The following is a 14,174-nucleotide window of genomic DNA, read 5'->3' on the forward strand; positions in this document are numbered from 1 at the left end:
AATCCTCAGAATTCTTTTGTGATCCAGCCAGGCCAGGCCAGGTAAATTCATTCTTCCACTATATACGAAATATCAACTGTTTACAGTATAATGGAATATAGAACTATTCAAAGAAACTAATAAAACGTTTTAGCCAATGGCCCAGCGAAAATTTTGATAGAATTCCTACAAAGGCCCCTCCCCCTCCAACAAGTAGATGAAAAGCCTAGAGTTAGGTTACAGCTCCCCCGCCGCTCTCTGTTCTGTATTGCACCCCTCTCTCTGCATTTGCAAAGTCGATAAAATACACATATATACAACCCCCTCATCAAGCATCTCATTCATTCTCTTCTCTGAGCCCCCTCCTATGATCATCCCTTCACTGGGGTGGGTGCATTTTACATTTCTGACCCAGATAGATAGATACATAGATAGTTTCACTCTTCAACAAGCCGAGAAGCCAGATAAAAATTAACAAAAAAAGTTCCTACCAAATTTAAGACCAATACCAAAATCAGCAAGACAAGCATAACAACAAAAGAAATCTCACGAGATACACAAATTGCAGGAACTTACCAATCACAACTGTGCATAAATAGTTGCTCATCTTGGCCGCCATATGCTTGGTGCTGAAACACAAGAAAAATGTATAATCTAGCGTTGAGTAATTGAGCAATGCTACAAACTATTGATGATGTAAAAGGCTTCGGCACTCTGGTTACCAAAAACACACAGCATTTTATAACAGTGAAGGAAGCAGAGAGAAAGAGGTTTCAATCGCACAGAAAAAATAGCGTACCTCTATCGGATACAGGTACTCCACTTTCAGAAGATGGTCTGTATGGCATGAAGTTCCTTTGATGCATCCCCCGAGGAGGTAATGGCCATTCTTGATGATGTATTCTAGTGGGTTCTCGTGGGGGACCACCATACGGACCAGGCGGATAAGCTCTGGCTTTGTCAGGATATCGTGGACCTTGAGTGGGGAACACAACATTGATAATAAGGGGCGAAATCAAAAACGTTAGCACAAGAGAACATTAATACCATGTTCACAATTCCTAGATTTCAATCTTACCAGGGATGTTTGCTGAGGGATATCTCCAACCGTCACCAGGTTCATAAGGGGCTGGTCTCATTCTCTCATGATTATTGTAAAAGGTCCCACCATCGCCACTATAGGATGAGTGGAATCTGTGTTGGTAGGGAGGCGTGGTCTCTCTCCGAGGTTTCACATGCTGGCCAGCCTGAACATATGAGAATTGATTTGAAGGTGGAGGTTGTGGTGGTCTTGGTGGATAGGGCTTATGTTGGAAACTAGGAGCATCTGTGTGTTGAACATTATTCACTGGCCGTACAGGGTAACTGCTAAAAGAGCTCATTGAGTCAGAAGGCTGCATCTCCCTGCATTCACTTGCATGATGATGCACTCCATTAAATATTGATGGGTTAGTTCTTGATGCTGAATGCTGAGCCGCTGATTCTCTCAAATCATCATGCATATTCTGCAAAGATGGCACGATTATAAAATAAAATAAAATAAATGGTATGGCATATTCCGCCCTATGTAGAGATATTGTGCGAAAAAGCAACCAATTTGATGACATACATGTGAATTTGTGTAAATCTTCGAATCAACACCATTAATATAAGGCTCATGTATTCTTGAATGGGGACCAGCAGGAGGTGGAGGTGGTGGTGGTGGTGGTGGGGGCGATGTTGGCAATGGTGGAGATGAAGGAGGCCCATCCTGAGGCAGGGGGGGTGCATACGGCAGTGGAAAATTTTCCAACTGATGGTGCAAATTATTTACAGCATTGACCCCAGCAATGCAACCAGCTGGATTTACTTCAACTTCACAAGAGGGAGCCACATCCTCCATTTCAAGTTCACCATCAACATCTTCTAAAATGTGGGTATGTTTCTCAATTGCAGGGGTGTTATCCGGTTCTTCAGGGGTTCCAGGATTATGTTCAGGAGTGACAGCCTCGAAACTCTCTCCATCAGAATCACTTCCACCATCTTCATCCTTAAGCATGCGAGGCATACAAAATCCAGGAAGTTGAAAACTTGAATTGCTGATGCAACAAAAAAAATATCAGTGAAATGCAATCTAAATGATCTAAAACCTTTTTAGCTGTAATATATATGACATAGATTTCAAATAAAGCAAACCTTCCATATTCGTCAACAAGCATACCCTCCATGTCTCTAACAGGATCATCTAAAGCCCTTTCTGTTCTTGCTGAACGGCGAGAATATACACCACCAGAAGACGAAGCGCCTAGTGAATCAAGTTCCCGCATGTGGTGGCGAATTACAGATTCCGGAAGAATCCTTCTTTCCAGCCAAAGTCTCAAAACCTATAAAACAAATATAGAGATGCTGAACATCAACCAACAAGCCTATCAATCACAGAGAGGCCAAATTCATGAAAGTACTCAAGCTTGCCTTCATACACTGCCTCCGATTTTCCTGGGCAAAATTTCCAGGAGGAGCAGCAACTGAAAGTAAGCGTGGCAACACTGCTTGAATAGCTGAAGGGTATATACCACCAACATCACCTGGAAAAGAAAATCCAACATGACAACCATATATTCTACATGCATGGCATTTTCTATGGCTGGTTTTGTTTTTCTAACCAAGTAAACTTACTTTGTCATCAACCACCCTTGAATGATGAAAGGAACTCCCATGAGATTACCAAAGTGAAATCAAGTAATGAGAAAACAAAGCAACTGAAGGATGCACCCACATGAACCCAGACCACCCCCAATCCCCACAATCTAAAAATAACACAAACAGAAGCACTTTACCTTTCAAACCCCGAGAACACTGAGCGATAGAATCCACGAGAAAGAATAAATCAACCCTTCTGTGCAAACTCGACTCACTTTCTAAATTACGGGCTAAAATCTCCACCACCTATGTTTAGAAGACAAATAATCAGAAGAATTTTAACTGCAAAGTGCTAATAAAACAATTCCATGGCAATTAACTACTTGTTGCAAATATGAAGCGGAAAAGTTCATAGGCTCATCCAAACTAAGAATATTGTTCCCTCAAAAAATGAAATTCAGATCGAATACAGTGTTCACTAGATAAGGGATAAAAAAAATAAATATTATTGTGGCAGCTTATAACACAATCATGCAAATCACAAAGTAGCAAAGAGAAGTTATTAAACATAACCACCAGGACATTAAAAGGTTACATTATTCAAACATACGATATTCATATAAGATTGAAGGCACTTGATATACAACACAAGCATGTTTATAATTCAGCACCCCCATCTTACAGATTTTATCATAGATTCATAGCCAAAGAATGCAAGCATGTAATATAACAAAAAGTTTGATAATCAATCATAATTTTGAAGTAGTTCCTGCTCATCTCCAACAACCTACAATATACAATACAACTAAATGACAATTTGAAATAAACTTCTATCCAGTTTGACATCCCCGTTGTATCAGTTTGATGTTATATTTTTCTGAAGATGCAGAGCGAATTAAGGTTCCTATAACCTTGTAAGGAATGCATAGCAATTTTTTTTTTGTAACAAATGGATCCAATTTCTATAATATAAGCTTGCCAAATAATAGATGTAATATTCAATAGGAAGACACAGGCCATATAACAAGATAACACCTAAGGTTAGAACCACAGATCGAAGCACAAGTATCCTACCTTAGAAGAGACACCAAATTTTGCACAGTCAATGGCAATTCGAGTAGCTCGACCAATGCTCTCCTTTGTCCTTGTTAATGATCCAAGTATTCCCTCAAAGGATGACAATGCAGCATGTGCCTCTGCATAAGTACTTAATTTGCCAACAGATTTTGGCCGTTGTGGCACTGTTGATTCTATTTTTTCTTCATCAACTGTAGTGGACACTGTTGTCTTCTGCTGCGAATGATTGGGGCTAGAACCTCCACTATTTTGAACAAAATTTGCACTTTCTGAAGTGGACACATGGCATACTGAAGCCGTGGTCGGAGACGTCTGTACAGGAGACTCTATTCCATCAGCAGGAACTGGACTTAAATGGGGCACCAAGACACCCTTTTCACCCAACTGATCATTTGAAATTGACACATAACTAGAATCCTGTTCTCTATGATCATATTTGATTTCTTTCAACTCCTCTAGCCTAAAACAGAAATACATAGATGAAATTATTCTAACAGAATGGTAACAAAAGAAAGCCATAAAAGGAACAAAGCACGACTATCATTTCTCTAATATATTCAGAATTTTGAAGGAGACATCACTAAATTGTGAGAAGACATGTAAACTGTCAAGGAAAAACACCATTACTCTAGGAGATATAATTATTAAGAAATGGAGAAAAAAGAAAATACTAAGAGAGGCCTGCAAACTAATTATATAAAAAAAATGAAATGGACACTTACATGCCATTGGCTTGGTTCTTGTCAATTTGAGACCTCAATGACTCAGTATCCTCAGCATTGTACTGAAGCATAGCTGAACCATTTTGAGACGTAGCTTCACTAGCCTGTGAGATCAGTCTTGAATAAGTACGAGAACACTCTGATTTAACATCTTTATTAGCAATCTCAGCTCCAACATCTCTTAGCACAATGTCTTCCAAGTCACCTTTATCCTTGACAAGTGATAATTGATCAACTGAATCCTGATTGGATTGTAGACTAGACTGTTTCCTGTCAAGCTTATGTGTCAAATCTTCTGTCCTTTGTTCAGCAGCTGCGCAAACAGAAAGACCTCCAAAACATGATTCACTAAGATTTTTGCAGTGACCATGGCCTAAGGCCTCTTCTTGATGTTCTTGGTTCTTGGAATTTCCAATTGGTTGATTGCACATGTGTGCATCTAATGATGATTTAACAGCTGTCTCAGAGACTGTGTCACTGGAACAGAAATCAGAGGATCTATGGATGAAAGACTCAGCAGCCTGCTCATCAGAACCATCACTCTCTTTTCTTTCAGTCACATGGGAAGAACCCTTCACTGAAGAAGTGCAACTTCCATTTATTAATGTTTTCATGGCTGATTTCTCGGCACAGGGATGCACTTGTTCTGCTGCATTTGCTGACATGGCTTCCAGAGCACGATGAAGACGTTTAGATGGAGGTAAAGCAGCTTCACCATCTGCTGAGCTGCCAAAGGGTTGGTTCTCCTTGATTACTGAAACATGCAGTCTATTTCCTGGAATTTGGGTACAGGCCCTTTGGGGTGAAACATTATCTGAAGATCCCTTCACAATATCTGAATTGATATGATCAGTGGATGGGCCAACATGATCCATTGAGGTTACTCGAATGTCTTCAGGTGTTCTTTCAACTTCACATAAGCCATTGGGTAACTCAACTGGATTTACTGCAGCATCATTAGAAGTTCTTTCTACAGCTTGAGACAAGCTGTCGTTACCATCCTCCAAAGTTGATAATTTGCCCATTCTTACTCTTGCTCTTTTCACTAGTGGCAAGTGCTCATCTCCATCCTCTTTATTATGCCTCTCATTCAAATTCTCACCAGCATTTTGTGAATTCTGGACACTATTCTGCAACACGGCATCCAAGTCCATCCCTGTTTCCAATCTAGCAGGTGGTTCTGCTGCCTCATTAGTCATTCGCTTCCTGTTTGGTTTCCTCTTCTTCTTTATAACCACAGCCTTTATCTGAAAATCAAGCCCTTTGCTCAACTCGACATCTCCTTCCAAACACTCGACAACTGTTTCACAATGCTCAGGCTTACAAGCACTATCTTGAGTGCTGTTGTCGTACAGGCTCACAGAATCAGAATCTATTGTTACAATTTCAGAGCCATTATCTCCAATGCTTCCATTAGAGACAAAAGCAGATGAATCAACATCATCATGCCATTCAGAGACAACTGGTGATTTCCTGATTCGCTTATTTCTTCGTAAGGATCTCTCAAAGATTATTTCAGTCGAAGCATCTCCTGCACTCTTGTTACCGTCATTAGGAGACATTATGAAGCTGTGGAGTCTACCAGAGTCCAACCTGGACAAGCTTCCATTCGTATCAACAGTTGAATCAGTTTTTTGTGTGGCACGCTTCCTAGACCGTAAGCCTCCAGACCTTTTTCTTGAAGTGTAAGTAGTTATTCCAGGTTTTGCAGTGACTGCAACATCATCTAAAGGTTGCTCAACTGAAGCCACTTTATCCTGCAAAGAATCAATTTTAGTCACATCAGGAGCAATGCTGCCAACAAGATTAGGACTGTTTGTAACTGTAACAGCTGCTTCTGAATTTTCATTTTGATCCTTTGACTCCATGTTAGCTGATGACTCTTTTGAGTTCCCAACGTGGGCAAGAGTAACATCTTTGCCAGAATTTTGATCATCAACTTGATCCATTTTCTTTGACTTCTCATAACTTTCAATTATCTCCCGCACTGCACGAACAAAATCTGCACCTTTTCCTTGACGCTTGACCAAAAGAGATTGTTTCTTCTCTTCAGTAAATGCTTCAACATCAGCAGGGTTGCAAAAGGCTCTGCATAACAACATGTCCCTCCACATTAAGCAAAATCAAACTCAACATTCTTTCTAAGAAGAAAAATACTGGGAGAAAGAGAGAAAATAAAAGAAAATTCATGTTAATCTTTCAAATGAATAGAATACAATCCCAACAATTAAAGCAAATACATCTACACGTAAACTCACGTCTGCTAAAAGATTAAAGTAATAGCATATATACATTCGTTAAGGAACAAACATATACAAGCAAGCTTAAAATCTAATAGCTTCTGAAGAAATCACAATCCTCTAGCATCTGAAGATACCATGCTATGTGAGGGATACTTCAATATATTGTATGCAGATTTCTCCCACTTCGAATTAATATTCTTTTTCTTAATGATAAATTAAATTTCTACCCAGTGTGCTTCCTTTCACTTCAGATATACCTAATTTAGTTATCAGAAATAGGAAATGGGGATGAGAACAGGTTTAAAGTGGGAGTGGAATAGAGTCCCCAAATGGATGTGGTGAATCCTTGATTTTTCCTACTTTTCTTAGTCCTCCCACTGCTAAAATCAAAACACCAGCAATGAAATTTTGATTTCAATTTCTTGAGTCCCCTTCGAAATAATTGAACAGTAAAAGCGGGGCATAAAAAAGGGCTGGCCCATCAAAAGTCCGGTTCCTTCGCTCCCCTGCCTACCTAATAGGAACTAAAGGTACAGTGAAACCAGTCTACCTACCCGCAGGGGCCAGAAAGACTCAGTCCTAGGAACTTAGACCACCTACACCCAAAGGTCAGTAACGAGTTCAGGCTTGTTGGATTGTAGGGATCTTCAACATCTTCCCTAGGGCAAGAAGGCTAGATATAAACAACACTAGTATAAAGTAATTATTCCACTAAAATACTATTTCATCTATAATGCTTCAAATCCTGAGGGAAGCTTTCATGCGAGTAAAATTGACAGTGCAGATTGTGCCCAAAAGAAATGTGATGCAGCAGACATGAAAACATATCACTGGAACCTGAACAGAGTGACAGAAGAAAAGAGGAATAAAAGTTCCATAAAAATAAGGGTTTCCAAAATCATAACCTGAAGCTAGCTCAAAACCTAAAAACTCCATGACCACTTAGGTTATCATTGCAGAGTTTCCATTGAATCTATAAATGAACCTAAAGTTTTAGTGGCTAGAATATGTACCCCCAGTACAAACTAAAGAAAATCAAGGAACAGGATTGCAAAACCAAAAATCAGTGGTTCCAAATGAAACCTCAAATTGGAAACTTGGCATGCGATTTCCTGAGAAGCAATACCTTGTGATGTGACCAAAGAATAAACCTTGTCAAACCAAGCCATTAAATGTCAAAAGCCCAATGTTCATGAACCAGAGTTTCCATATGCCAACCCATTAACCAGATTATTGTATATATTTATGACAAAGAATAAGTGAACTCAATTCAGCAAGACAAGCACACAAAAAAGGGGGCCACAAAGCAGTTATTTATGGCAAAGAAAATGGGAAAAGAAGAAACTAGTATGGATGCCATGTTTACTTCGGTGTAACAAGACATAGCATCATCATTATTATCAAACTTCCATAGGCTGTCTAGTTATCTCATCAGGCAGCTCTAACCCAATTTTTCAGTTCTTGTAGATATCTCACCAGTAAGAAAGCCAAAAGAAAAAACAATTTATATTCATGGTCACATGAAAGGTGCATTAAATGCAACAAAATTTGAAACAACAGCATTAGCTAATTGTTGTAACACCATGTTTACAAGCAATTTAATTTTTTGAGTAATCAGAAGGGCTTATAGTGTTCCGTTCCATGCTGAATGAAAAATTAAAGTATTTCCTAGAGAAATACATATAAAAAGCTTCTAATTAACAAGGAAGAGCAGATGATAGCAGATGAAAGCAGATGAAAGAGAAGCACATAATGGTGGTGAGGTAGCTCGATTTGCCCCAAACTAGACCATTTATATTAAGGTTGAACATAACAGGATGCTCCTACAACCATTTAAAAGTGATTTGAGCTTCCAACTTGATAAGTTGTTGATTCAACTTCTATTGGATGCAATCAACTGAGATGTAGCACAATACAAGCCCATGCTACATCTAATAGCATATCATTAATATGGAAAATTTTCTACAGATGCTGCACATAATTTAGAACATACACAAACAAACACACACACAATTAAAATGAAAAAAAGAAGTACATCAACAAATGTACGTGAATTCTGTTTAGTAGGCTGCTGATTAAGCTTAACAAACTTGTCCGAGTCCCGCCCCCTTACATATTTAGGCCTTTAGCCTTTCATTCCCTGTGCCCAGATTTTCAATTGACTTTCCAAGTGCACCATGTCAAAAGTGAACATCAAGAAAAATATGAAGATAAATGACACCAGAACAAGAACTTATCTAATTGTATGCCTAATCATAATAATAAATCATGGTAACAACTAGAATCTTGTTTGATCTGGTGTTTGTATCTCAGGAATTTGCAACATCAGGTCCAGTTTACTTCCCAGAGTCAAAACCAAGTTATCGTGTGGCTTGGCAAGGAACTTCACCATTTCGGAGAGAACGTAGTTCCTGAGTTAAATGCAAACTGCAATGCTAACTACCTATGTGCCCTTCAATTAAATAAAAATTACATCGGTACACTTTCTACCGCCTTCTTTCAAATAAAAAGAAAAAAAAAAAGAATAATAATTAGATTCTTCTACTTGCCAGTAGTATTTTATCTGAAAATGTATATTACACCAGCTTAACTGTCTTTTCTTTAAAAAAATATAGTATTTGCCTACCCAAATTTCGATACCTCAACTTAGCATCAAACACAATTAAGTTATACTTTCTACCAAAATTTCGATACCTCAACTTAGCATCAAACACAATTAAGTTATACTTCCTAAATAATTTCTTCCTAGGACTACATCTTTAAGTAGACCAGGGCATTTTAAACCAAATAAGCATTACATGATTTGAGACCTTGAAAAATTAAATCTTAACACTTCTTACCTAAATTCCTTGAATCTTACTACCTCAAAATATTTTAGTTGCCAACTTTACTATTGGCCACTCAAATAATAAAATCTTTTCAAAAGGCAACAGAACTTCCACAAAATGTAATGACAGAAATAAGGCCATAAAGGGTACCCTACATCCATTTAAAATCCCGGCAGCCGGATACAAAAAGTATCTCTCCTTCTCACAGAACTTATAAGAAATTGCATGAGATGAGTTTGTATGTTTGTAATGTTTGAAACCTCTACCACGTGTAATACTAACACCAGAATCAATAAATTGACTACGACTAGCAGCTAAATAACTACTATTTGGTAAAAATCAAAACTCACATCTTGAAGATGGTGATAACAAGTGGGAGCAAGTTTCTTACCTGTGATTAAAAAGGCTTTATAATCAATCAATACAACCTTATGCAATCAACAAAATTTTATCCACTCCACAAAACTTAGAAACACGAAGTACTTCCAATACATTCTGAAATTTTATATCCCTTGCATTACTTGGACTAGAATTTTTTTGCTTGCTTTGTACATTAATTTTTGTGACTTTTTAACTTTAGACATACATCATACACCTTCATAATAGGCATACATATACTAGTAAAATATGATTTCATGGGAAGATTATACACTTCCAATATGATATTACCAAATATCATAATCTAATTTATCATTTTAGTTCATCTAAAAATATTTTTATAAACTACCTAAAAGATGCAATCAGCGTACTTATCTAAAAAAATAGGTTCTCGAACAATCTGATTTCTCTTTTCTTAATTGATTCCAATATATAACTACTTACAATAATAGCCTCTAGCTCCTTCACACCCTGCATCACACTCAGCACCAAAATAAAAAAAGTTCAACATGACCTCCCTGAAAAGCATTTACCAAACCCTCCCTATAAGCCACTGTAGTGGAAATGACATGTCATATGTGAATTCTTGAATTTTGTGTATTTATTATTTTATTACGTAACTTTGTCTATTGCTACATACATACAAGTGCCTATCACAGTTATTAAAGGCACATGGCGCACTAAGGCACAAGGGGGTCCTGGAGCCTTGGCGCATGGCGACAACACATGCATGGGCAACCCAAGGCGCATTATCAAAATAAAATTTATAAAACTATAAATGATAATATTTAAATTATAAGAAATGATAAATTCTAAAATCAAAATGTAATAAATACTAAACCATGACAATACTCTTAATCATAAATAAATCCTAAATGCAATAAACCCCATATTCTAAATCTGAAGTTCAATTGATCAACTAAATAGTAAATTCTAAATCGACTAATAGTTACTTCACATCAAAATTCTCCAAATTCAGCAATCATCACTCATCACTATCACCCTCCTCAATAGTTATTTTTTCAACAATTGTTCTTGAAAGAGTTTTTGCTTTTTGTCTTCAAAGTTCATAGTATATGCATTGATTTTCTGATTCTGAATTTTGTCCCTTGGCTGGTTTATGTTTCACGTTTTCTTTTTCTTATATACTTCTTTGCTTCTTTTTCTCTTTATATAGTTGTCTATCTTGTCTTGTGCCATTGTCTCAAACTCTTCCAATTCTAGCATGTATTTTCTGTTTGTTTTTTTTTACCCTTACATGTGTCTATTACAAGGATGAATACTAAACCTACATTAGAAAATTTAGAAAACCCTAAGAATATGCATATGTCACAGAGGCTGGTGCGCCTTTGATCACTGTGCCTTGGCGCACAATGGTGCGGTCCAGGTAACTTCCCCGCCATTATTATGGCAAGGCACTAGGCCTGGTGCTTTTGGCGCACCATTAACAACTGCTCCTAGCCCCTCACTCCTAAAAAGAAAAATCTAAGCTGCCACTAATATACAGCACCTACATAAAGATGACATGTGCATTTCACGCTATCAGAAAGAAAATGAATTCATTCCACTCCACCCAATCCAACGAAAATGATAAACCCAAAACAAATTCACCATTGTCTCGTTTCCATATAAAAAGGATAAAAAGAACAGAGAACATCATGAAAACCATTTGGCACAAACTTCAGTGAGAGTATATTCCCTTGCAGATAAAATCAACAATCTATATAAAGAAAGAAAAGCGTGAAGAAAAAAAATAAACAATTCAAACCACCAACCTCCAAATGGATCTTGAGAGTTTATACATAAGACACTTCTGCAATTTTTTTTTTAGAAAAATATATGCATTAGGAAATGGTAAATCGAACACAAAATCTGTCATTCAAGGAAATGGACCCTAAAACTTTCTTCAAAACTAGCAATATTTAATCAAAATGAATGCCAAGAGGGCAATTCATCTGAGAACATATACATTCATTTTCCCCACTTCAACAAAATCACTCCTCTTAATAACTACATACCAAAAGGCACTTTAATTTTCAACCAACAAAACCAAAATTAAGGGCATCCCTAAATGAATATATCTGCGCACAACAAAAACTTTGCTTTTTTTCCAAATTCCACTCATGATGATTTGATTGAAAAATAAAATCTAAGATCATAATACTGGAATAAAAACATTAAAGAAAAACAACTCACATTTGCTGGGTTCCAAAAAAATAGACTAGCACTTTCTTCAAATCAGCCTGGTAACCCCACTTTTCTGGCTCACTTACCTGGAATCAGAAGCGAGCAATCAAATAAGAGTGGGCTTAGAAGAATGACATTAGAAATAAGACTATCATGGGCATTTGAAATATAAAATTGAGGGCATGTCTCCAACTTTCAAATGAATTTCTATGCTATCAAACCAGATCACTACAGCTCAAACTTTGTACACAGCAATAAAGTTTTAAGAGGACTTTGCCCACCAAGAGGCGATTCCAAGCTAAAAACACAGTAGATAGCAAATTAATCCACAAGTAAACCTCTATATGAACTTAAACTTTAAGTGAAATTCAGGATCACCGCCGCTAGATCAGATTACCGAACACAAATTGGACAAACCCCAAGAAAGCACTAAAAAAAATAACTATAAGCCCAACTAAACTGCAGGAGTGAAAAAAAAATAGTACTAAGCATATCTACAATCTCTTTACCAAATAACACAAAGGAAAAGCTGTATATAAACAAGATATATATATGTAGGACATACCGTGGCTGGCCAGGCTGGAAAACCTTTGACTTTAGCAAGGACAAGATCGCCGACCTTCCAGTGGCGGAGGGCAGCAGCTGCGGCAGCAGCTTTGCCGGCGCCTCTTCTGCGACTGGGCGCCATAGCAGAAGCACCGGTGCTTCAATCAAATACGCGCAGACGATTCAAGGAGAAAAGAAGATGCCAATCGAGTGATATGCCAAAATCGCCCACCAGAAGGAGCAGCCCGGCACAGTCTAGGGTTAGCAAGGCACGATTTGGGGAAGAAATTAGCAGGCATTGAAGCACAAAAAGCACGGAGAGTGCAATAGTAACTGAGTCTGTAAAAAACCCTAATTCCCGGAAAGAGAAAGCCAGAGAAGAGAGATAAAGAAGAGTTTAGGGGAGTTCAATTGAGACTTTTGTCATTGTGGTTTTGTGGAAGAGGGAGAAAGAGAGATATGTTACGGTTTAAAGGATGGGGGAGACTAAAATGAGCTGAGGAGGTGTAGGTTAAATTATTCAGGTAGCATATAGCTAACGTACGCTTCGTGTGGGAAGGGCAAGTGTTTTGCAATTACACGTGACCTACCAACTGCAGCAACCAATCATTCCCAGCATTAATATCGGCCTTTAGGTCCATACTTTGAAACATGGGCTTTCACACTTTTCAATATTTTTCTATTCAGCCTTTGGGCCTTTCTCTAATTTCATCGATGGTCCTTTCTCTAAGTTGATCAATTCCATTTTAAGTAGGCTATTCTTGATTCTTTGGTATATGCTTCTCGTATTTTTTTTTTTTAATAAATGAGTTAATTATGTTATATATATTATTCTTGATTTGCTATCTAAACAAACAAAATGATATAGTAGGATTGTGAGCCTTCGAATCTAGTGGTCATGTGGGACATCAGAGGCCTTCGGATTCAGCGGACTTCTAAGAATCGTTTTTCATCAAACAAAACCCTATTGTCAACTAGTTGAGGCCATCTAAAAGACGTCTCCTAGTAGAATACTCCTAAAGAAAGACTTTTCCTAATAGGAGAAGGATCCCTAGTAAATGAGGGATCGGTCGGAATAGTATAAGTAGACAGGTATCACAAACCTTAAAGGTACGTTAAAATCACTACTTCACAAGGATTCCATCACCTTCAACCCTTCAAACCCTTGCTTACTTAGGCATCGAAACGGGTTCGCCGGACTCCGACCCCTCTGTGACTGTCCATTTTATCTTGTAGGTAACTCGAAGAAGGACTCGAAGGATGCTTCGAAAATAAAGTTATCATTGGTGCAGTAAATGTAGACTTGAACAAAAACGTAAAACTTTGAGAAAAAACAACGATTTTAGAAGGAAATCACACTTGGAATAGGCTCCTCCTATTTGAAATCCATAAAGATGATAGAGAAAAATCTGATCTAGAATATGGACACCAAGAGCCACTAGAACCATAGTACCAGAGTTAGTGGATAAGATCATTTGACGATTTTGCCAAAATTTAGAGGAAATCTATAAGGAGATGGATGACATCAAGACAACGCACGCGGTAGAGATGGCTGAGTTAAAAGAGAAACTAAAAAAGGCGGAAGAGGCCATACA

The 14,174-nt window shown here is 37.8% G+C and overlaps 1 protein-coding gene across 3 annotated transcripts; it reads right to left on the reverse strand.

The window, feature by feature from the left end:
* On the reverse strand, positions 1-13,044 carry LOC136218308 (protein HUA2-LIKE 2-like). Of its 3 annotated transcripts, XM_066005108.1 has the most exons (12): positions 12,599-13,044; positions 12,043-12,119; positions 4,398-6,485; positions 3,673-4,135; positions 2,796-2,904; positions 2,431-2,543; positions 2,155-2,342; positions 1,589-2,057; positions 1,058-1,484; positions 779-955; positions 556-608; positions 1-466 (listed from the first exon to the last, which is right to left on the reverse strand). In XM_066005108.1, the coding sequence occupies exons 1-11, from the start codon at positions 12,719-12,721 to the stop codon at positions 583-585; spliced, it is 4,260 nt and encodes a 1,419-aa protein (XP_065861180.1). In that variant the 5' UTR covers positions 12,722-13,044; the 3' UTR covers positions 1-466; positions 556-582. The 3 variants fall into 3 exon arrangements, with proteins under 3 accessions (XP_065861180.1, XP_065861179.1, XP_065861181.1); XM_066005107.1 differs by lacking the exon at positions 1-466 and having other exon boundaries at positions 558-693; XM_066005109.1 differs by lacking the exons at positions 1-466; positions 12,599-13,044 and adding an exon at positions 11,622-11,659 and having other exon boundaries at positions 558-693; positions 12,043-12,111.
* Positions 13,045-14,174: the final 1,130 nt, after the last annotated feature.

The sequence above is a fragment of the Euphorbia lathyris genome, chromosome 2, assembly GCF_963576675.1.
Source record: "Euphorbia lathyris chromosome 2, ddEupLath1.1, whole genome shotgun sequence".
Classification (NCBI taxonomy): domain Eukaryota; kingdom Viridiplantae; phylum Streptophyta; class Magnoliopsida; order Malpighiales; family Euphorbiaceae; genus Euphorbia; species Euphorbia lathyris.

Bases quoted from the DNA above. Each gene is read 5' to 3' on its own strand.
- LOC136218308 (XM_066005107.1), bottom strand. From the start codon at position 12,721: ATGGCGCCCAGTCGCAGAAGAGGCGCCGGCAAAGCTGCTGCCGCAGCT. The intron at 2,343-2,430 runs GCAAGCTTGAGT...TTTGTTTTATAG, and splicing joins ATCGGAGGCAGTGTATGAAG to GTTTTGAGACTTTGGCTGGA. The intron at 956-1,057 runs GTAAGATTGAAA...TCCCCACTCAAG, and splicing joins TCCCTCAGCAAACATCCCTG to GTCCACGATATCCTGACAAA.